Source organism: Scyliorhinus torazame, chromosome 22 (assembly GCF_047496885.1).
Source record: "Scyliorhinus torazame isolate Kashiwa2021f chromosome 22, sScyTor2.1, whole genome shotgun sequence".
Lineage (NCBI taxonomy): Eukaryota > Metazoa > Chordata > Chondrichthyes > Carcharhiniformes > Scyliorhinidae > Scyliorhinus > Scyliorhinus torazame.
Window position 1 is genome coordinate 50,965,445 of NC_092728.1, and position 25,140 is coordinate 50,990,584.

A 25,140-nucleotide genomic window follows, 5' to 3' on the forward strand; every position below is an offset into this window, starting at 1 on the left:
GTATAGTTGTGAGCGTGGGGTGGATGGGTATAGTTGGGAGAGTGGGAGGGGTAGGTATAGTTGTGAGAGTGGGGGGTGGGTATAGTAGGGAGAGTGGGGGTGGGTTGAGTTGTGAGAGTGGGGGGTGGGTATAGTTGGGAGAGTGGGAGGGGTGGGTATAGTTGTGAGAGTGGGGGTTGGGTAGAGTTGTGAGAGTGGGGGATGGGTATAGTTGGGAGAGTGGGGGTTGGGTATAGTTGGGAGAGTGGGAGGGGTGGGTATAGTAGGGAGAGTGGGGGTGGGTTGAGTTGTGAGAGTAGGGGGTGGGTATAGTTGGGAGAGTGGGGGTGGGTTGAGTTGTGTGAGTGGGGGGTGGATAAAGTTGGGAGAGTGGGGGATGGGTATAGTTGTGAGAGTGGGGGTGGGTTGAGTTGTGAGAGTGGGGGGTGGGTATAGTTGTGAGAGTGGGGGTTGGGTAGAGTTGGGAGAGTGGGGGGGTGGGTATAGTTGTGAGATGGGGGATGGGTATAGTTGTGAGAGTGGTGGTTGGGTATAGTTGGCAGAGTGGGAGGATGGGTATAGTTGAGTGGCAGTGGTGGGTATAGTTGTGAGAGTGGGGGGTGTATAGTGAGAGGTTGTGGTGGGTATAGTTGTGAGAGTGGGGGGTGGGTATAGTTGTGAGAGTGGGGGGTGGGTATAGTTGTGAGAGTGGGGGTGGGTATAGTTGTGAGAGTGGGGGTGGGTATAGTTGTGAGAGGGGGGTAGTGGGTATAGTTGTGAGAGTGGGGGTGGGTAGAGTTGTGGGGGGTGGGTATAGTTGGGAGAGTGGGGGGGTGGGTATAGTTGTGAGCGTGGGGTGGGTGGGTATAGTTGGGAGAGTGGGGGGTGGGTATACTTGTGAGAGTGGGGGGTGGATAAAGTTGTGAGAGTGGGTAGTGGGTATAGTTGTGAGAGTGGGGTGGGTGGGTATAGTTGGGAGAGTGGGGGGTTGGGTTGAGTTGTGAGAGTGGGGGGTGGATAAAGTTGGGAGAGTGGGGGGTGGGTATAGTTGGGACAGTGGGGGGTGGGTATAGTTGGGAGAGTGGGGGGTGGATAAAGTTGGGAGAGTGGGGGGTGGGTATAGTTGTGAGAGTGGGGTGGGTGGGTATAGTTGGGAGAGTGGGAGGGGTGGGTATAGTAGGGAGAGTGGGGGTGGGTATAGTTGTGAGAGTGGGGGGTGGGTATAGTTGGGAGAGTGGGGTGGGTGGGTATAGTTGGGAGAGTGGGAGGGGTGTGTATAGTAGGGAGAGTGGGGGTGGGTATAGTTGTGAGAGTGGGGGGTGGGTATAGTTGTGAGAGTGGGGGGTGGATAAAGTTGTGAGAGTGGGTAGTGGGTATAGTTGTGAGAGTGGGGGGTGGGTATAGTTGTGAGAGGGGGGTAGTGGGTATAGTTGTGAGAGTGGGGGTGGGTAGAGTTGTGGGGGATGGGTATAGTTGTGAGAGGGGGGTAGTGGGTATAGTTGTGAGAGTGGGGGTGGGTAGAGTTGTGGGGGGTGGGTATAGTTGGGAGAGTGGGGGGTGGGTATAGTTGTGAGCGTGGGGTGGGTGGGTATAGTTGGGAGAGTGGGGGTGGGTTGAGTTGTGAGAGTAGGGGATGGGTATAGTTGGGAGAGTGGGGGGTGGGTATAGTTGTTAGAGTGGGGGATGGGTATAGTTGTGAGAGTGGGGGGTGGGTATAGTTGGGAGAGTGGGGGGTGGGTATAGTTGGGAGAGTGGGTGATGGGTATAGTTGTGAGAGTGGGGGATGGGTATAGTTGTGAGAGTGGGGGGTGGGTATAGTTGTGAGAGTGGGTGGTGGGTATAGTTGTGAGAGTAGGGGGTGGGTATAGTTGTGAGAGTGGGGGTGGGTATAGTTGTGAGAGTGGGGGATGGGTATAGTTGTAAGAGTGGGTGGTGGGTATAGTAGGGAGAGTGGGGGTGGGTATAGTTGTGAGCGTGGGGTGGGTGGGTATAGTTGGGAGAGTGGGAGGGATGGGTATAGTTGTGAGTGGGGTGGGTGGGTATAGTTGTGAGAGTGGGTGGTGGGTATAGTAGGGAGAGTGGGGGTGGGTTGAGTTGTGAGAGTAGGGGGTGGGTATAGTTCGGAGAGTGGGGGGTGGGTATAGTTGTGAGCGTGGGGTGGGTGGGTATAGTCGGGAGAGTGGGAGGGGTGGGTATAGTTGGGAGAGTGGGGGTGGGTATAGTTGTGAGAGTGGGTGGTGGGTATAGTTGGGAGAGTGGGGGATGGGTATAGTTGGGAGAGTGGGGGGTGGGTATAGTCGGGAGAGTGGGAGGGGTGGGTATAGTTGGGAGAGTGGGGGGTGGGTATAGTTGGGAGAGTGGGGGGTGGGTATAGTTGGGAGCGTGGGAGGGGTGGGTATAGTTGTTAGAGTGGGAGGTGGAGAGAGTTTTAACAGTGCGGGGTGGGTAAAGCTGTGAGGGAAGGACTACGTTGATTTGTGAGGTCAGTATATGGGTAAATTTGATTTGTTTTGTCGCGTGTAATGAGGTACAATGAAAAGTATTGTTCAGAACGCAGCTCTATCAGATGGTTCCATTCATGAAAAAACATAGAACGTAAATACATAATGTAAATACATAGACACAGACATTGGGTGCGGCACACAGAGTGTAGTGCTACACAATAGAGAAGATGAGCGGAGATGTCAGTTCAGTCCATAATAGGGTCATTCAGGAGTCTGGAAACAGCAGGGAAGAAGCTGTTTTTGAATCTGTTAGTCCGTGTTCTCAGAATTTTGTATCACCTGCGCAATGGAAGAGGTTGGAAGAGAGAATAACCCGGGTGGGAGGGGTCTTTGATTATACTGCCCGTCTTCCCAATGCAGCGGGAAGTGTAGACAGAGTCAATGGATGGGAGGTGGGTTTGTGTGATGGACTGGGCTGTGTTCATGATTCTCTGTAGTTTCTTACGGTCTTCGGCTGAGCTGATGCCATACCAGGCTGTGATGCAGCCCGATAGGATGCTTTCGGTGGTGCATCTGTAAAAATTGTTAAGATTCAATGTGGTCAAGCCGAATTTCCTTTGTTTCCTGTTACCCAAAAAGGGCCTGACTGAGTGCAGGTCCTACAGGCCTATCTCCCTACTCCGTAGATGCAAAGATCCTGGCAAAGACCCTGGCGAGGAGGTTGGAGAACTGCGTGCCGAGGTAGTCGCATAGTACACCGCAATCGTACGTCCCTCATCAAGGCACTGAAACAGTTGTGTTCAGACATGGGATCACCTCACATGGCGCGCATACGGACAAACACCATCAGATCTAAATACGTCCGCTGCACAGAGGCACGAGACAGGGATGCCCGCTATCCCCACTATCCCCGCTGTCATGATATTCAAACACACACATCATGATGGACACACTAACAGGCAAATCAGAGTACACAACACCACAACCAATCACAGACAAGAACACCAACCACATAAAAAGCACGAGCACGACACCTGGAGGTCAGTAGGTCTGGGGAGAAGGAAGCATGAAAGAGCTGTTGAAACACCACAAGCAGGGAGCCCCCCACGTGCAGAGTGCAAAGACCAAGTTGTAAATAGTGAGTTTAAATAAACAAGCGTTGTACCATATGCAACTGTGTTGGCTCTTCTGTGTGTTAGAACACCCAACACCACATGGTACAGGAGTGGATCGATACCTGCCTACCAACCTGCCATTCTGGACATGGACCACACCGGCAAACCGCAGCCGATGCAAGTCACGGGGAACCTAGGCACCAACTGGAAGCTCTACAGGCAGCGATTTGACCTGTACATCCGTGCCACCGAAAAACAGAATGTCTCGGATGATTCGAAGATTGCAATGCTCCTCTTCTACGCAGGCCCCCACCCAAATGATGTCTTTAATTCACTGGTGTTCGAGGAAGGCGAAAACCAGGCCAAATATGACACGGTCATCCTCAAAATGGACCAGCACTTTCAAACTGAAGTAAACGAAACTTTCGAAAGATACATCTTTCAGCAACGCCTGCAAGGTAAGGAGGAGCTTTTTCAACCCTTTTTGACGCACCTCCGGATTCTGGCGCAGTCCTGCGGTTACGGCACCACCACAGAGTCCATGATCAGGGACCAGATTGTTTTTGGCGTTGCCTCCAGTGGCCTACGCCAGCAGCTTCTTAAAATAAAGAGCCTCACCTTAGCGTCTGCTGTGGAAGCCTGTGTCCTCCATGAGAATGCTGCCTGCCGTTTTGCCCGATTTCAGGCGTCCGAGTTGGCACGGAGGGGGTCCCCAGCCGTCGAATCGGCAAGCCAGGCCGCCCACGACGTTGAACGCATCCAGGCCGTCGATTTCTTCCCGCCCCACGGCCCGGACGACAGCGGCCGCTTCCCGCGCTTTTCGCGGTCTCCCGCGCAGGTGCGCGCCAAGAATAACGGCCACAACGAGGGACGCACTGCGCAGGCGCGCCCACCGCAAGATCGCACTGCGCATGCGCAGTGGCGCAACGAACGCCGTGACGTCATGACGTGCAGCAAGTGTGGAGGTCTACACTTAAAAGGGCAATGTCCTGCAAAATACCAACAGTGCAACAGATGTGCCATGATAGGCCACTACGCAGCCCGCTGTCGTGCGGCTCAACCCATGGATCCGGCGCATCCTCGACAACCTCGCACACGAGTCAGGACCGTCCAGCCCACGCATCAAGACTTCCAGTTAAGTGATGCAGATGACCAGGATGACTTCAGAGTTGCCGTCATTGATGTCAACAAGGTCAATGCCATCAATCCAGACGATGAGTGGTGTGCCACCCTGACGGTCAACCGATCGCGCGTCGCCTTCCGTCTGGACACCGGCGCATCCGCCAACCTGATTGCTTACTCTGCAGTCCAGGCCATGAAGGTCAAACCACTCATCACACCATCCCGGCTTAAGATGGTTGACTATAACGGGAACGTTATCCCGTCCGTAGGATCTTGCCAGCTACAGGTGACTCACAAGAGGTACACGGCCACACTCCCCTTCGAAGTTGTGGGCTCATCAAAGGACTCGTTACTGGGCGCACAAGCGTGTAAGGTCCTTCACCTGGTACAGCGCATCATGTCTCTCTCTCCAGATGAGATATCCGACTTCCCGGATGCTGAGTTCCACGCGAATCTCCATTCCCTCCTCGCTCACAACCAGGAGGTTTTTGAAGGCATGGGGACATTGCCACACACGTACAAGATTCGACTCAGACCGGACGCCATCCCTGTCGTTCACGCACCTCGCAGGGTTCCTGCGCCTCTCAAAGACCGCCTCAAGGCACAACTGCAGATTCTTCAGGACCAAGGGGTCCTATCCAAGGTCACGGAGCCCACGCCATGGGTCAGCTCCATGGTCTGTGTAAAGAAGCCCTCTGGCGAGCTCCGTATATGTATAGATCCAAAAGATCTGAACAACAACATCATGCGGGAACACTATCCCATCCCGAAACGAGAAGACCTCACCAGCGAGATGGCGCGAGCCAACATATTCACTAAATTGGATGCGTCCAAAGGATTCTGGCAGATCCAACTGGACCCGGCCAGCCGAAGACTATGCACATTCAACACCCCTTTTGGCAGATTCTGCTACAACCGGATGCCATTCGGCATCATTTCGGCATCTGAAGTATTCCACCGCATTATGGAGCAGATGATGGAAGGCATCGAAGGGGTACGTGTATATGTGGACGATATCATCATTTGGTCCACCACTCCGCAGGAACACATGCATCGTCTTCGACGTGTCTTCACCCGCATACGGCAAAATGGCCTGCGTCTCAACCGTGCGAAGTGTGCTTTCGGCCAGACGGAGCTGAAATTCCTCGGGGACCACATCTCAAGGTCCGGGGTCCGTCCCGATGCAGACAAGGTTAGCGCCATCACAGCCATGCCACGACCGGCTGACAAGAAGGCTGTCTTAAGATTCCTGGGCATGGTCAACTTCCTTGGGAAGTTCATTCCCAACCTGGCTTCTCATACAACAAACATGCGCCATCTCGTAAAAAAATCGACGGAATTCAACTGGCACCAGTCGCATCAGCAGGAATGGGAGGAGCTCAAGCACAAACTGGTCACGGCACCAGTGCTGGCCTTCTTTGACGCGACTCGCCCTACAAAGATCTCAACAGACGCCAGCCAATCTGGTATTGGAGCGGTACTCCTGCAAAAAGACAGCACGTCATCATGGGCCCCGGTTGCGTATGCCTCACGAGCCATGACCCCTACCGAACAGCGCTACGCGCAAATCGAAAAAGAATGCCTGGGCTTGTTAACTGGACTGGACAAGTTCCACGACTATGTGTATGGCCTGCCACGATTCACGGTCGAAACTGACCACCGCCCCCTGGTCAACATCATTAACAAAGACCTGAACGACATGACTCCTCGCCTCCAGCGCATCTTACTCAAACTCAGGAGGTACGATTTTGAACTGATCTACACTCCGGGGAAGGAACTCATAGTGGCGGACACTCTTTCCCGAGCAGTGAGCACACCACCAGATGCGGAGGGGTTCGTGCGTCAAATTGAGGCACACGTGACTCTGACAGCAGCAAATATGCCAGCTGATGATCCTTGTCTGGCCCACATACGCGCAGAGACGGCGACTGACCCTCTGCTGCAGCGAGTGATGCGCCACATGACGGAAGGGTGGCTAAAAGGGCAGTGCCCCCAGTTTTACAATGTGCGAGATGATCTCACCAATATAGACGGGGTCCTTATGAAATCGCATAGGATCGTCATTCCACACAGTGTGCGCCAGATGATTCTTCGTCAACTACACGAAGGCCACTTGGGTGTCGAAAAATGCAGACGAAGGGCCCGGGCGGCGGTATATTGGCCGGGTATTAATGAAGACATAGCCAACATGGTGCTCAACTGCACAACCTGTCAGAGGTTTCAGCCGGCGCAACCTCCGGAAACACTTCTACCACACGAGATGGTGACGTCCCCCTGGGCGAAGGTGGGTGTTGACCTATTTCACGCGCTCGGCAGAGATTACATTGTTATTATAGACTACTTCTCAAACTACCCGGAAGTCATGCCTCTCCATGATCTGACGTCGTCCGCAGTCATTGGGGCCTGCAAGGAAACGTTTGCTCGCCATGGCATTCCAAGGACTGTCATGTCAGACAATGGACCTTGTTTTGCCAGCCGTGAATGGTCGTCCTTTGCCGCAGCATATGGTTTCACTCATGTGACATCCAGCCCTCTGCATCCACAATCGAACGGGAAGGCTGAAAAGGGTGTCCACATCGCAAAGCGGCTCCTGTGCAAGGCGGCTGATGCCGGATCGGACTTTAACCTTGCCTTGCTGGCCTATCGATCGGCCCCGTTATCCACGGGCCTCTCGCCAGCGCAGCTACTAATGGGTCGCTCCCTCAGGACGACGGTACCTTCCGTCCTGGCACCGACAACAGACCATGAGGCGGTTCTTCGGGACATGCAACTGCAGCGTGATCGCCAGAAAGGTCGGTACGACACACGAGCGACGGACCTGCCCCCCCTGTCCTCCGGAGACAAAGTACGCGTCCATCAACCGTATGGTGGCTGGTCAGCACCGGCCGAAGTCCTCCGACAAGTGGCTCCCCGCTCGTTCCTGGTTCGCATGCCGGATGGTTCCGTGCGTCGCCGCAATCGGCGCGCCCTTCGCCGACTTCCACGTTCACAGCCACACAACACGCCAGATCCTCAACAGGCTTCCGAGGATGACTTTGTGGAGCTGCCGCACATCACGCCCTTTCCATCGCCACCCATGGCCATGCCTGCACAGCAGCCGGTGGTTCTTGATCCACCCTTAAGGCGGTCAACCCGAATTCGTCGCAAACCCATTAGAATGGACTTATAATACAGTTCATATGTTTAATAAGTTGGACAATTTTACATGATAACCTGTTGTTGTTTATCGTTCCAGATGTCGTCTGACTGGACAACTGTTCAAAATTTTTTTTTCTTCTTCTCTCGTTCGCATTTCTGTTATGTTATGGTACAACTGGATTCATGTGACGCACTCGACATCGCCCCATGTACATAGTTCCGTCATAGACACATGCTGCACACGACACACACACACTCTTAGATGCACTCACGTCACGATCATATTTATTACCACGTAGGCACATATCTTTGTAAAAAGGGGGGATGTCATGATATTCAAACACACACATCATGATGGACACACTAACAGGCAAATCAGAGTACACAACACCACAACCAATCACAGACAAGAACACCAACCACATAAAAAGCACGAGCACGACACCTGGAGGTCAGTAGGTCTGGGGAGAAGGAAGCATGAAAGAGCTGTTGAAACACCACAAGCAGGGAGCCCCCCACGTGCAGAGTGCAAAGACCAAGTTGTAAATAGTGAGTTTAAATAAACAAGCGTTGTACCATATGCAACTGTGTTGGCTCTTCTGTGTGTTAGAACACCCAACACCACACCCGCTATCCCCACTATCGCCGCCATCCCCACTATCCCCGCTATCCCCACTATCCCGGCTATCGCCGCTATCCCCACTATCCCCGCCATCCCCGCTATCCCCGCTGTCCCCGCTATCTCCGCCAACCGCACTATCCCCACTATCCCCACTATCCCCGCTATCCCCGTTATCTCCACTATCCCCGCTATCCCTGTTATCCCAGCTACCCCCACTATCCCCGCTATCCCCGTTATCTCCACTATCCCCGCTATCCCTGTTATCCCCGCTATCCCCACTATCCCCGCGATCGCCGCTATCCCCACTATCCCCGCTGTCCCCGCTATCGCCGCCAACCGCACTATCCCCACTATCCCCACTATCCCCGCTAACCCCGTTATCTCCACTATCCCCGCTATCCCTGTTATCCCCGCTACCCCCACTATCCCCGCTATCCCCACTATCCCCGCTATCCCCGCTATCCCCGCTATCCCCGCCATCCCCACAATCCCCGCCATACCCATATATCCCCGCCATCCCGACTATCCCGGCCATCCCCACAATCCCCGCTATCCCCACTATCCCCGCTATCCCCGCTATCGCCGCTATCCCCGCTATCCCCGCTATCCCCACTATCGTCGCTAACCCCGCTATCCCCGCTATCCCCGCTATCCCGGCCATCCCCACTATCCCCGCTATCGCCGCTATCCCCGCTATCCCCACTATCGTCGCTAACCCCGCTATCCCCGCTATCCCCGCTATCGCCACTATCGCCGCTATCCCCGCTATCGCTGCTATCCCCGCTATCCCCGCTATCCCCGCTATCCCCGCTATCCCCACTATTGCCGCTTTCCCCACTATCCACACTATCCCCACTATCGTCGCTAACCCCGCTATCCCCGCTATCCCCACTATCCCCACTAACGCCGCAAGCCCCGCTATCCCCGCTATCCCCACTATCCCCACTATCCCCACTAACGGCGCAAGCCCCGCTATCCCCGCTATCCCCGCTATCCCCGCTATCCCCACTATCCCCGCTATCCCCGCTATCCCCTCTATCGCCACAATCCCCGCTATCCCCACTATCCCCGCTATCCCCGCTATCCCCACTATCCCCGCTATCCCCGCTATCCCCGCTATCCCCACTATCCCCGCTATCCCCGCTATCCCCACTATCCCCACTAACCCCGCTATCCCCGCTATCCCCGCTATCCCCACTATCCCCGCTATCCCCGCTATCCCCGCTATCGCCGCTATCCCCGCTATCCCAGCTATCCCCACTAGCCCCACTAACGCGCTATCCCCACTTTCCCCGCTATCCCCACTATGCCCGCAATCCCCGCTATCGCCGCTATCCCCGCCATCCCCGCTATCCCCGCTATCCCCACTACCGCCGCTATCCCCACTATCGCCGCTATCCCCGCTGTCGCTGCTATCCCCACTATCCCCGCTATCCCCGCCATCCCCACTATCGCCGCTATCCCCGCTGTCGCCGCTATCCACACTATCCCCGCTATACCCGCCATACCCGCTATCGCTGCCATCCCCACTATCCCCGCTATCCCCGCTATCTCCGCTATCCCCGCCATACCCACTGTCCCCGCTATCGCTGCTATCCCAACTATCACTGCGATCCCCACAATCCCCGCTATACCTGCTATCCCCGCTATCCCCACTATCCCCGCTATCGCCGCTATCCACACTATCCCCACTATCCCTGCTATCCCCGCTATCCACGCTATCCCCGCTATCCCTGCTATCCACACTATCCCCACTATCCCTGCTATCCCCGCTATCCACGCTATCCCCGCTATCCCCGCTATCCACACTATCCCCGCTATCCCCGCTATCCTCGCTATCCACGCTATCCCCGCTATCCCCGCTATCCACACTATCCCCGCTATCCCCGCTATCCTCGCTATCCACGCTATCCCCGCTATCCCTGCTATCCACACTATCCCCACTATCCCAGCTATCCCCGCTATCCCGGCTATACACACTATCCCCACTATCCCCGCTATCCCCACTATCCCCGCTATCCACACTGTCCCCACTATCCACACTATCCCCACTTTCCCTACTATCCCCACTATCCCCGCTATCCCTGCTATCCCCGCTATCCCCGCTATCCCCACTATCCCAGCTATCCCCGCTATCCCCACTATCCCCACTATCCCCGCTATCCCGGCTAAACACACTATCCCCACTATCCCCGCTATCCCCGCTATCCCCGCTATCCACACTGTCCCCACTATCCACACTATCCCCACTTTCCCTACTATCCCCACTATCCCCGCTATCCCCGCTATCCCCACTATCGCCGCTATCCCCGCTATCCCCACTATCGCCGCTATCCCCGCTATCCCCACTATCCCCGCTATCCCTACTATCCCCACTATCCCCGCTATCCCCGCTATCCCCACTATCCCCACTATCCCCACTATCGCCGCTATCCCCGCTATCCCCACTATCCCCGCTATCCCTACTATCCCTACTATCCCCACTATCCCCGCTATCCCCACTATCCCCACTATCCCCGCTATCCCCGCTATCCACACTGTCCCCACTATCCACACTATCCCCACTTTCCCTACTATCCCCACTATCCCCGCTATCCCCGCTATCCCCACTATCCCCACTATCGCCGCTATCCCCGCTATCCCCACTATCCCCGCTATCCCCGCTATCCCCACTATCGCCGCTATCCCCGCTATCCCCGCTATCCCCACTATCGCCGCTATCCCCGCTATCCCCGCTATCCCCACTATCCCCACTATCTCCGCCATCCGCACTAACGCCGCTATCCCCGCTATCCCCACTATCCCCGCTATCCCCACTATCCCCACTATCGCCGCTATCCCCGCTATCCCCACTATCCCCGCTATCCCCGCTATCCCCACTATCGTCGCTAACCCCGCTATCCCCGCTATCCTCGCTATCCCCATTATCGCCGCTATCACCGCTATCCCCATTATCGCCGCTATCCCCGCTATCCCCATTATCGCCGCTATCCCCGCTATCCCCACTATCCCCACTATCTCCGCCATCCCCACTAACGCCGCTATCCCCGCTATCCCCGCTATCCCCACTATCCCCGCTATCCCCGCTATCCCCACTATCCCCGCTATCTCCACTATCCCCACTATCCCCACTATCCCTGCTATCCCCACTATCCCCGCTATCCCCACTATCGCCGCTATCCCCACTATCCCCACTATCTCCGCCATCCCCACTAACGCCGCTATCCCCGCTATCCCCGCTATCCCCGCTATCCCCGCTATCCCCACTATCCCCGCTATCCCCACTATCCCCACTATCCCCGCTATCCCCACTATCCCCACTATCCCCGCTATCCCCACTATCCCCACTATCCCCGCTATCCCCACTATCCCCGCTATCCCCACTATCGCCGCTATCCCCACTATCCCCACTATCTCCGCCATCCCCACTAACGCCGCAAGCCCCGCTATCCCCACTATCCCCGCTATCCCCGCTATCCCCGCTATCCCCGCTATCCCTGCTATCCCCACTATCCCCGCTATCCCCACTATCCCCGCTATCCCCACTAACGCCGCAAGCTCCGCTATCCCCGCTATCCCCACTATCCCCGCTATCCCCGCTATCCCCGCTATCCCCACTATCCCCGCTATCCCCGCTATCCCCGCTATCCCCGCTATCCCCGCTATCCCTGCTATCCCCACTATCCCCGCTATCCCCACAATCTTCGCTATCCCCACTAACGCCGCAAGCCCCGCTATCCCCGCTATCCCCACTATCCCCGCTATCCCCGCTATCCCCGCTATCCCCGCTATCCCCACTATCCCCGCTATCCCCGCTATCCCCACTATCCCCGCTATCCCCGCTATCCCCACTATCCCCACTATCGCCGCTATCCCCGCTATCCCCACTATCGTCGCTAACCCCGCTATCCCCGCTATCCCCATTATCGCCGCTATCCCCGCTATCCCCGCTATCCCCACTAACGCCGCAAGCCCCGCTATCCCCGCTATCCCCACTAGCCCCACTAACGCCGCTATGCCCACTTTCCCCGCTACCCCCACTATCCCCGCTATCGCCGTTATCTCCGCCATCCCCGCTATCCCCGCTATCCCCACTACCGCCGCTATCCCCACTATCGCCGCTATTCCCGCTATCCCCACTATCCCCGCTATCGCTGCCATCCCCACTATCACCGCTATCCCCGCTGTCGCCGCTATCCCCACTATCCGCGCTATACCCGCCATACCCGCTATCGCTGCCATCCCCACTATCCCCGCTATCCCCACTATCCCCGCTATACCCGCTATCTCCGCTATCCCCGCTATCGCCGCCATACCCACTGTCCCCGCTATCCCCACTATCCCCGCTATACCCGCTATCTCCGCTATCCCCACTATCGCCGCCATCCCCACTATCCCCGCTATCCCCACTATCCCCGCTATCCCCGCTATCCCCGCCATCCTCGCTATCCCCGCCATGCCCACTATCCATGCCATCCCCACTATCTCCGTTATCCCCGCTATCCCCTCTATCACCACTATCCCCACCCTCCGCGACATCCCCACCATCCCTGCTATCCCCACCATCCCCGTTATCCCCGCCATCCCCGGTATCTCCACTATTCCCGCTATCCCTGCCATCCCCACTATCCCCACTAACCCCGCTATCCCCACTGTCGCTGCTATCCCCACTATCCCCGTTATCCCTGCTTTCCCCGCTTTCCCCGCTATCTCTGCCAACCCCACTATCCCCACTATCCCCGCTATCGGCGCTATCTCCGCCAACCCCACTATCCCCACTAGCCCCACTATCCCCGCTATCCCCACTATCTCTGCCAACCCCACTATCCCCACTATCCCCGCTATCTCTGCCAACCCCACTATCCCCGCTATCCCAGCTATACATGCCATCCCCGCTACCCCCACTATCGCCGCTATCCCCGCTATCGCCGCTGTCCCCGCCATCTCCGCTAGCCCCACTATCGCCGCTGTCCCCGCCATCCCTGCTAACCCCACTTTTGCCGCCGCTATCCCCGCCAACCCCACTATCCCCACTATCCCCGCTATCCCCACTATCCCCGCTATCCCCGCTAACCCCGCCATCCCCGCCATCCCCACTATCCCCACTATCGCCGCTATCCCCACCATCCCAGCTATCCCCACTATCCCCACTATCCCCGCTATCCCCGCTATCCCCGCTATCCCCGCTATCCCCGCCATCCCCACTATCGCCGCTATCCCCACCATCCCAGCTATCCCCACTATCCCCGCTATCCCCGCTAACCCCGCTATCCCCGCTAACCCCGCCATCCCCACTATCGCCGCTATCCCCACCATCCCAGCTATCCCCACTATCCCCCCTATCCCCACTATCCCCGCTATCCCCGCTATCCCCACTATCCCCACTATCGCTGCTATCCCCGCTAACACCACTGTCGCCGCTATCCCCACTATCGCCGCTATCCCCGCTAACCCCACTATCCCCACTAGCGCTGCTATCCCCACTATCCCCGCTATCCCCGCTAACCCCGCTATCCCCACTATCGCTGCTATTGCCACTATCCCCGCAATCCCCACTATCCCCGCTATCCCTGCTATCCCCGCTATCGCTGCCATCCCCACTATCCCCGCTATCCTCACTATCCCCGCTATCCCTGCTATCCCCGCTATCTCCACTATCCCGCTATCCCCGCTATCCCCGCTATCTCCACTATCCCCGCTATCGCCACCATCCCCACTATCCCCGCTATCCCGACTATCCCCGCTATCGCCACCATCCCGAACTATCCCCGCTATCCCGACTATCCCCGCTATCGCCACCATCCCCACTATCCCCGCTATCCCGACTATCCCCGCTACCTCCGCTAGCCCCGCTATCTCCACTAGCCCCGCTATCTCCACTATTCCCCCTATCCCCGCCATCCCCACTTCCCCCGCTATCCCCGCTATCGCTGCTATCCCCATTATCCCCGCTTTCCCCGCTATCGCCGCTATCTCCGCCAACCCCACTATCCCCGCTATCCCCGCTATCGCCGCTATCTCCGCCAACCCCACTATCCCCACTAACTCCATTATCCCCGCTATCCCCGCTATCTCCGCCAACCCCACTATCCCCGCTGTCCCCGCTATCTCCGCAAACCCCACTATCCCCACTATCCCTACTATCCCCGCTAGCCCTGCTATCCCAGCTATCCCCGCCATCCCCGCTATCCCCTCTATCCCACCATCCCCGCTATCCCCGCTATCCACGCCATCCCCACAATCCCCGCTATGCCCGCTATCGCCGCTATCCCCAATATCCCCACTACCCCCGCTATCCCCACTATCGCCGCTATTGCTGCCATCCCCACTATCCCCGCTATCCCCACTGTCCCCTCTATCCCTGCTATACCATGTCTCCCCTCTATCCCCGTTATCTCCGCTATCCTCGCTATCGCCGCCATCCCCATTATCCCCGCTATCGCCGCTATCCCAACTATCGCTGCTATCCCCACAATCCCCACTATCCCCACTATCCCCGCTATCCCCACTATCGCCGCCATCCCCGCTATCCCCACTATCGTCGCTATCCCCACAATCCCCACTATCGCCGCCATCCCCGCTATCCCCGCTATCCCAACTATCGCTGCTATCCCCACAATCCCCACTATCCCCGTTATCTCCGCTATCCCCGCTATCGCCGCCATCCCCGCTATCCCCGCTATCCCCACTATCGTCGCTATCCCCGCTATCTCCACTATCCCCGCTATCCCCGCTATCTCCACTATCCCCGCTATCCCCGCTACCGCCACCATCCCCATTATCCCCACTATCCCGACTATCCCCGCTACCTCCGCTAGCCCCGCTATCTCCGCTAGCCCCGCTATCTCCACTATTCCCGCTATCCCCGCCATCCCCACTACCCCCGCTATCCCCGCTATCCCCACTACCCCCGCTATTGCTGCTATCCCCATTATCCCCATTATCCCCGCTTTCCCCGCTATCGCCGCTATCTCCGCCAACCCCACTATCCCCACTATCCCTACTAGCCCCCCTATCCCCACTATCTCCACCAACCCCACTATCCCCACTATCCCTACTATCCCCGCTAGCCCTGCTATCCCAGCTATCCCCGCCATCCCCGCTATCCCCTCTATCCCCACCATCCCCGCTATCCCCGCTATCCCCGCTATCCCCGCCATCCCCACAATCCCCGCTATCCCCGCTATGCCCGCTATCGCCGCTATCCCCAATATCCCCACTATCCCCGCTATCCCCACTATCCCCGCTATCCCCACTATCGCCGCTATCCCCACTATCGCCGCTATCGCTGCCATCCCCACTATCCCCGCTATCCCCACTGTCCCCTCTATCCCTGATCTCCCCTCTATCCCCGTTATCTCCGCTATCCTCACTATCGCCGCCATCCCCATTATCCCCGCTATCGCCGCTATCCCAACTATCGCTGCGATCCCCACAATCCCCGCTATACCCGCTATTCCCGCTATCCCCGCCATCCTCGAATGGCTGCCACCTCTGGGCGAACCCTAACAGGTATCCTCTCAAGGCGAACTTGATTTTCTCCAAACAGAGAAAGCTAGCCATGTCCGATAGCCAGGTCTCCGACTTCGGGGGCTTTGTGGCCCTCCAAGCTAATAATATCCGTCTCCGGGCTACCAGGGAAGCGAAGGCTCGAACATCTGTCTTTTTCTCCTCTTGGATTCCTGGGTCTTCCGACACCCCGAAAATCACCACCTCTGGACTCAGTGCCACCCTTGCTTTTAACACCGTGGTCATGACATCTGCAAACCCCTGCCAAAATCCCCTAAGCTTCGGACATGCCCAGAACATGTGAACATGGTTCGCTGGTCCTCCCGCACACTTTGCACACCTGTCTTCCACCCCAAAGAATCTGCTCATCCGGGCGGCTGTCATGTGAGCCCGATGAACAACCTTGAATTGTATCAGGCTGAGCCTGGCACATGTTGCGGACGCGTTGACTACTCAACGCGTGCGCCCATAGACCATCCTCTATCTCTCCTCCCAGCTCCTCCTCCCACTTACGCTTCAGCTCCTCGGTCTGCGTCTCCTCTGACCCCATAAATTCCTTGTAAATGACAGAGACACTCCCTTCTCCCACCCACCCTCTGGAAACTACCCTGTCCTGAATCCCCCTTAGCGGTAGGAGCGGGAAGGTTGACACCAGTTTACGTAGGGAGTCCCGCACCTGCAGATACCTGAATTTGTTTCCCCTCGCCAACCCAAACTTCTCCTCCAACGCCTTCATACTCAAAAAGCTCCCCTCTATAAACATATCCCCCATCCTCGCAATCCCTGCTCTCCGCCATATCCGGAACCCCCCATCCATACATCCCGGGGCAAACCAGTGATTATTACAGATTGGGGACCAGACCGATGCTTCCTCTCCTCCCACATGTCTCCTCCATTGCCCCCAGACTCTCAGGGCCGCCACCACCACGGGGCTGGTGGAGTACCGTGCTGGCGGGAACGGTAGAGGCGCAGTTACCAACACCCCCAGACTGGTGCCCTTGCATGAAGCAGCCTCCATATGCTCCCATGCTGACCCTACCCCACCACCCACTTCCTGATCATGGCAAGTTTCGCCGCCTAGTAATAGTTACTAAAATTTGGCAGCACCAGCCCTCCCTCTCCCCGACTCCGCTCAAGCATTACCTTCCTCACTCACGGGGTCTTGCCAGCCCAAACAAAGCCTGTGATCACTTTGTTGACCCGTTTAATAAAGATAGGGAAACACTGAAATACAAACAGGAATCTCAGGAGGACCATCATCTTCATCGTCTGCACCCTCCCAGCTAGTGACAACAGAAGCGCGTCCCATCTCTGGAAATCATTCTTCATTTGGTCTACTAGTCGGTCCAGATTTAATTTACGCAGCCGGTCCCATTCCTGCGCCACTTGATTGCCTAGGTACCTAAAGCTTCCCCCTACTAATCTAAACGGCAGCTCCCCCAATCGCCTCTCTTGTCCCCTCACCTGGACCGCAAACATCTCACTTTTCCCCATATTTAGCTTATACCCCGAAAACCGACCAAATTCCCCCAGAATCCTCATGATTTCTTCCATCCCCTCTATTGGGTCCGATACATACAGAAGCAGGTCAGCTGCATAGAGCGAGACTCTGTGCTCCAACCACCACCTCCTCAACCCCCCCCCCCCCCACCCCCCGCACCCCCCCGGACCAGCCCCTTCCAGCCCCTTGAGGCTCTCAGAGCAATTGCCAATGGCTCTATAGCTAGCGCGAACAACAGTGGGGAGAGGGGGCATCCCTGTCTCGTCCCCCGATGCAGTCTAAAATAGCCCGATGTTGTCCTATACATCTGTACGCTTGCCACAGGAGCCTGATACAGTAACCTGACCCAGTCAATAAAGCCCCACCCAAATCCGAACCGTCCCAGTACCTCCCACAGATATTCCCATTCTACCCGATCAAGAGCCTTTTCTGCATCCATTGCGATCACTACCTCCACCTCCCTACCTTCCGGGGGCATCATGATCACATTTAACAACCTTCTTACATTGGCCACCAACTGCCTACCCTTAACAAACCCCGTCTGGTCCTCCCCAATAACGTCTGGAACACACTCCTCAATCCTGGAGGACAAAATTTTGGCCAGCAATTTAGTATCCACATTCAACAGGGATATCGGCCTGTAGGACCCACACAGCTCCGGGTTCTTGTCCCGCTTCAGAATCAGTGAAATCGTGGCCTGTGACATCGTCGGGGGCAGCACCCCTCTTTCCCTTGCCTCATTGAACATCCTCATCAACAATGGCCCCAATATCCCAGAGAACTTTTTATAAAACTCCACTGGGTACCCGTCCGGCCCCGGGGCTTTACCCGACTGCATGGCCTTCAAATCCTCCACTATCTCTTCCATCCCGATCGGGGCCCCCAGCCCTTCTACCAGCTCCCCGTCCACCTTTGGGAAATTCAGCCGCTCCAAGAAGTGCCTCATCTCCTCCGGCCCTGTAGGGGTTCCGACCTGTACAGCCTACTGTATAAATCCCTAAACGCCTTATTATAAACGCCTTATTCACCCTTGCTGAAACTCCAACCAGGTTGTCATCTCTGTCATTTACTTTCCCTATCTCCCTGGCTGCCTCCCTCTTTCTAAGCTGCTGTGCAAGCATTCTGCTGGCCTTCTCCCCATGCTCATAAATCGCCCCCCTCGTCTTTCTCAGCTGCTCCACCGCCCTCCCTGTGGTTAACAAGCCGAATTCCGCCTGTTGCCTCCGCCATTCCCGTAAAAGCCCTGCCTCTGGGGTCTTCGCATACATTCGATCGATCTGTAGTATCTCCTTTACCAGTCGGCCCATCTCTGCCCTGTCCACTTTCTCCCTATGGGCCCATATCGAGATCAACTCCCCTCTGACCACCGCCTTCAGTGCTTTCCAGACCACCGCTGCTTTCCCCCGTGTCGTTGACCTGCAGCTAGTTCTGAATACATTTCCTCAGCCGCTCGCATTCCCCTTCATCAGCCAAAAGTCCCACAACCTCCAGTGCGGGCGCGGGTTACTGTCTTTACTAACCTGCAGCTCAACCCAGTGCGGAGAATGGTCTGAGATTGTGATCGCCGAGTACCCCGTGTCCAGCACCCCTGCCACTAAGGCCCTGCTCAAAATAAAGAAATCAATCCGGGAGTACACTTTATGCACATGCGAGTAGAAGGAGAACTCCTTCACCCTCGGCTGCCCAAATCTCCATGGATCCACCCTCCCCCCCACTCCCCCTCCCTCCCCCCCCCCCACCCCATCTGCTCCATGAACCCTTTTAGTCCCTTTGCCATTGCTGCCACCCTGCCCATTTTCGAGCTTGACTGGTCCAAGCCAGGGTCACTAACTGTTGAAGTCCCCTCCCATGACCAACCTGTGCGAGTCCATGTCTGGAATCTTCCCCAGTATCCTCTTTATAAACTCCACATCATCCCAATTTGGCGCATACACATTTACTAATACCACCTGCACCCCCTCCAGTTTCCTACTGACCATAATGTACCGACCTCCCACATCCGAGACTATTCTACCCGCCTCAAACACCACCCGCTTATTGATCAGGATCGCGACCCCTCTAGTCTTTGAATCTAGTCCCAAGTGTAAGACCTGACTGACCTAGACTTTCCTCAATCTAACCTGGTCAGTTACTCTAAGCTGCGTCTCCTGCAACATTACCACGTCCGCCTTCAGTCCCCTAAGATGTGCGAACAGACGTGCCCTCTTGACCGGCCCATTTAACCCTCGAACATTCCAGGTGATCAGCCTAGTTGGGGGGCTCATTGCCCTCCCCCTTCACCGATCAGCCATCCCCTTTTTTGGGCCCGCCTCCGGACCAAGCTCCGCGCCTACACCAGTCCGCCCCCAGGCAGCCTCCGCTCCCAACCTCCTCTCTGCCCCTGAGCCCAGGTCCCTCCCTCATCAGCAGAACATTTACCCCCCCACCTCCCCTAGTAACAACACTCTGTAACCCAACCCCTGTAATAAACCGAACATATGCACAACCCCCATTGCACTCCCGCGAACTAGCCCGCCCAGCTAGCTTGGTGGCCCCCATCCGCGGTGCCAGATAGTCTCCCACCTATTGTTCCCTCCCCACCCTAACCCCGCCCCCCCCCCCCGCTCATACAAACAAACTCCAACATCAAACAATCCCTACGCAATTGCCCAACAGAAAAACACCAAAATCTAAACAAAATCTCCATCCCCCAACAGTGCAAATGAAACCTTTAAGTAAATAAAATCCTTATTCCTTTCACTTATTCATTATTTGATATTATATTTGTAATCAGTTAAGGTAAAGTGTAAAGATGGCAGGAGATCCCAGACCCATGTTATGCTCCTCGTGCTCAATGTGGGAGTTCAGGGACGCGGCCGATGCCCCTGACTCCTTCATGTGCGGGAAGTGTGTCGAGCTGCAGCTCCTGTTAGACCGCATGACGGCTCTGGAGCTGCGGATGGACTCACTTTGGAGCATTCGCGATGCTGAGGAGGTCGTGGATAGCACGTTCAGTGAGTTGGTCACACCGCAGATTAGGATTGGTGAGGGATAGATGGATGGAGTTCAAGACTACGGAGGATATGCTGCAATTGTATAAGGTGTTGGTGAGGCCACATCTGGAGTATTGTGTTCAGTTTTGGTCTCCTTACCTGAGAAAGGACATATTGGCACTGGAGGGAGTGCAGAGGAGATTCACTAGGTTGATCCCAGAGTTGAGGGGATTAGATTATGACGAGAGGTTGAGTAGACTGGGACTGTACTCATTGGAGTTTAGAAGGATGTGGGGGGGATCCTATTGAAACATATAAAATTATGAAGGGAATAGATAGGATAGATGCGGGCAGGTTGTTTCCACTGGTCAGGGAAAGCAGAACTAGGGGGCATAGCCTCAAAATAAGGGGAAGTAGATTTAGGACCGAGTTTAGGAGGAACTTCTTCACCCAAAGGGTTGTGAATCTCTGGAATTCCTTGCCCAGTGAAGCAGTTGAGGCTCCTTCTTTAAACATTTTTAAGAAAAAGATAGATACCTTTCTAAAGAATAAAGGGATTTGGGGATATGGTGTACGGGCCGGAGAGTGGAGCTGAGTCCACAAAGATCAGCCATGATCTCATTGAATGGTGGAGCAGGCTCGAGGGGCCAGATGGCCTACTCCTGTTCCTAGTTCTTATGTTCTTAAGTCTTATGAGACAGGGAATGGGTGACCAAAAGGCAGAGAAAGAGCAGGAAAGCAGTGCAGGTGTCCGCTGCGGTCATCTCCCTCCAAAAAAGGTATATTGTTTTGGATACTGTTGGGGGAGATGACTCACCAGGAGAAGGTAGTAGTAGCCAGGCTCATGGCACCGTGGCTGGCTCTGCTGCACAGAAGGGCGGGAAAAAGACTGGCAGGGCTATAGTCATAGGGGATTCAATCGTAAGGGGAGTAGACAGGCGTTTCTGTGGTCGAAAATGAGTCTCCCGAATGGTATGTTGCCTCCCGGGTGCACGGGTCAGGGATGTCTCAGATCAGCTGCAGGACATACTGAAAGGGGAGGGTGAACAGCCATTTGTTGTGGGGCATATAGGCACCAACGATATAGGTAAAAAACAGGATGAGGTCCTACAATCAGAATTTAGGGAGCTAGGAGATAAGTTAAAAAGCAGGACCTCAAAGGTAGTAATCTCAGGATTGCTACCAGTGCACGAGACAGTCAGAGTAGAAATTCAAGAATCGTCAGAATGAATACGTGGCTTGCGAGGTGGTGCAGGAGGGAGGGGGTTCAGATTTTGGGGACATTGGAACCGGTTCTGGGGGTGGTGGGACCATTACAAATCGGATGGTCTACACCTGGGCAGGACTGGAACCAATGTCCTAGGGGGTGCTTTTGCTAACACTGTTGAGGAGGTTTTAAATTAATGTGGCAGGGTGGTGGGAACCAGATTAGGAAGTTAGAGGTCAGTAAAGAGGCAGCAACTAAAGCCAGTAAGGTACTAGATAATAAACTCAATGTGACTAAGGGGAAGAGTAGACAGGGAAGAGATGATGAACGCAAAGGGACAGGTGGTCTGAGGTGCATTTGTTTCAATGCGAGAAGTGTAGCAGGTAAGGCAGATGAACTTAGGGCTTGGATTAGTACCTGGGAATATGATGTTATTGATATTACTGAGACTTGGTTGAGGGAAGGGCAAGACTGGCAACTAAATATCCCAGGGTATACATGCTTCAGGAGGGATAGAGAGGGAGGTAAAAGGGGTGGAGGAGTTGCATTACTGGTCAGAGATGATATCACAGCTGTGATTAAGGAGGGCACGATGGAGGAGTTGAGCACTGAGGCAATATGGGTAGAGCTAAGAAATAGGAAGGATGCAGTAACATTGTTGGGACTTTACTACAGGCCTCCCAAAAGCGAGCATGAAGTAGAGGTACAAATATGTAGACTGATTATAGAAAAATGTAGGAGCAATAGGGTGGTCGTGATGGGAGATTTTAACTTCCCCAACATTGAATGAGACTCATGTAGTGTTGGAGGTGTAGATGGAGCAGAATTTGTAAGGAGCATCCAGGAGAGTTTTTTAGAGCAGTATGTAAATAGTCCAACTCGGGAAGGGGCCATACTGGATCTGGTATTGGGGAATGATCCCGGCCAGGTGGTTGAAGTTTCAGTCGGTGATTACTTTGGGAATAGCGATCACAATTCCGTAAATTTTAGAATACTCATGGACAAAGACGAGAGTGGGCCTAAAGGAAGAGTGCTAAATTGGGGAAAGGCCAAGTATAACAAAATTCGACAGGCGCTAGGGAATGTGGATTGGGAGCAGCTCTTTAAGGGTAAATCCACATTTGAAATGTGGGAGTCTTTTAAGGAAAGGTTGATTAGAGTGCAGGACAGACTTGTCCCTGTGAAAATGAGGGATAGAAATGGCAAGATTAGGGAACCATGGATGACGGGTGGAATTGTGAGACTAGCGAAGATGAAAAAGGAAGCATACATAAGATCTACGCGACTTAAAACTGATGAGGCTTTGGAGGAATATCGGGAAAGTAGGACAAATCTCAAACGCGCAATAAAGAGGGCTAAAAGTGGTCATGAAATATCTTTGGCTAACAGGGATAAGGAAAATCCCAAAGCCTTTTATTCGTATGTAAGGAGCAAGAGGGTAACTAGAGAAAGGGTTGGCCCACTCAAAGACAAAAGAGGGAATTTATGCGTGGAGTCAGAGGAAATGGGTGAGATTCTTAATGAGTACTCTGCATCGGTATTCACCAAGGAGAGGGACATGACGGACGTTGAGGCTAAGGATGGATGTTTAAATACTCTAGGTCAAGTCGGCACAAGGAAGGGGGAAGTTTTGGGTATTCTAAAAAGCATTAAGGTGGACAAGTCCCCAGGTCTGGATGGGATCTATCCCAGGTTACTGAGGGACGCGAGGGACGAAATAGTTGGGGCCTTAACAGATATCTTTGCAGCATCCTTGAGCACAGGTGAGGTCCCGGAGGACTGGAGAATTGCTAATGTTGTCCCTTTGTTTAAGAAGGGTAGCAGGGATAATCCAGGGAATTATAGACCTGTGAGCTTGACGTCAGTGGTAGGCAAACTGTTGGAGAAGATACTGAGGGATAGGATCTATTCACATTTGGAAGACAATAGACTTATCAGTGATAGGCAGCATGGTTTTGTGCAGGGAAGGTCATGTCTTACAAACCTAATAGAATTCTTTGAGGAAGTGACAAAGTTAATTGATGAGGGGAGGGCTGTAGATGTCATATACATGGACTTCAGTAAGGCGTTTGATAAAGTTTCCCATGGCAGGTTGATGGAAGAAGTGAAGTCGTATGGGGTTCAGGGTGTACTAGCTAGATGGATAAAGAACTGGCTGGGCAACAGGAGACAGAGAGTAGTGGTGGAAGGAGGTGTCTCAAAATGGAGAAAGGTGACCAGTGGTGTTCCACAGGGATCCGTGCTCGGACCACTGATGTTTCTGATATACATAAATGATCTGGACGAAGGTCTGATTCGCAAGTTTGCAAACTAAGATTGGTGGAGTTGCAGATAGCGAGGAGGACTGTCAGAGAATACAGCAAAATATAGATAGATTGGAGAGTTGGACAGAGAAATGGCAGATGGAGTTCAATCCAGGCAAATGCGAGGTGATGCATTTTGGAAGATCTAATTTAAGAGCGGACTATACGGTCAATGGAAGAGTTCTGGGGAAAATTGATGTGCAGAGAGATCTGGGAGTTCAGGTCCATTGTACCCTGAAGGTGGCAACGCAGGTCGATAGAGTGGTCAAGAAGGCATACAGCATACTTGCCTTCATCGGACGGGGTATTGAGTACAAGAGTCGGCAGGTCATGTTACAGTTGTATAGGACTTTGGTTAGGCCACATTTGGAATACTGCGTGCAGTTCTGGTCGCCACATTACCAGAAGAATGTGGATGCTTCAGAGAGGGTGCAGAGGAGGTTCACCAGGATGTTGCCTGGTATGGAGGGTGCTAGCTATGAAGAAAGGTTGACTAGATTAGGATTGTTTTTGTTGGAAAGACGGAGGTTGAGAGGGACCTGATTGAGGTCTACAAAATTATGAGAGGTATCGGACAGGGTGGAGGAGTAGTGGAAGGGGGTGTCTCAAAATGGGTGGGTGCCTGGAATGCTTTGCCAGCGGAGGTGGTAGAGGCGGGCACGATTGCATCATTTAAGATGCATCTAGACAGATATATGAACGGGCGGGGAACAGAGGGAAGTAGATCCTTGGAAAATAGGCGACAGGTTTAAATAAAGGATCTGGATCGGCGCAGGTTGGGAGGGCCGAAGGGCCTGTTCCTGTGCTGTAATTTTCTTTGTTCTTTGTTCTTGACTCACTCAGCTCTCCCCCTGGTCCCAAATCAATGCAAAAGGCATTTCAAACAGCTTCCACAAAACAAAAAACGAGAAACTTTTTTACAAGAACGTTGCAGCAAAGTTCAAAAGTTCTCAGTCCACCACCAGTCCTTTCCTTTTTGCGAAGTCCAGCGCGTCCTCAGGCGAATCAAAATAAAAGTGCTGTTCTTTGTGCGTGACCCAGAGACGGGCCGGATACAACAGTCCAAACTTCACCTTTTTCTTAAAAAGGATTGGCCTAATCTGATTGAAGCCTGCTCTTCTCCTGGCCACCTCCACACTCAGGTCTTGGTAAAGCCGCAGGATACTATTGTCCCACTTACAGCTCCGTGTCTGCTTGGCCCGCTGTAGAATGCGCTCCTTATCCAAGA

The 25,140-nt window shown here is 54.6% G+C and overlaps 1 protein-coding gene across 1 annotated transcript in view; it reads right to left on the minus strand.

The window, feature by feature from the left end:
* Positions 1-25,140, minus strand: part of LOC140399465 (uncharacterized) — a 34,887-nt gene that overhangs the window by 4,496 nt on the left and 5,251 nt on the right. Inside the window, exon 2 of the mRNA XM_072489041.1 lies at positions 9,996-12,379. Within this exon, the coding sequence (XP_072345142.1) occupies positions 9,996-12,379 (2,384 nt within the window). The remainder of the gene's footprint in view (positions 1-9,995; positions 12,380-25,140) is intronic.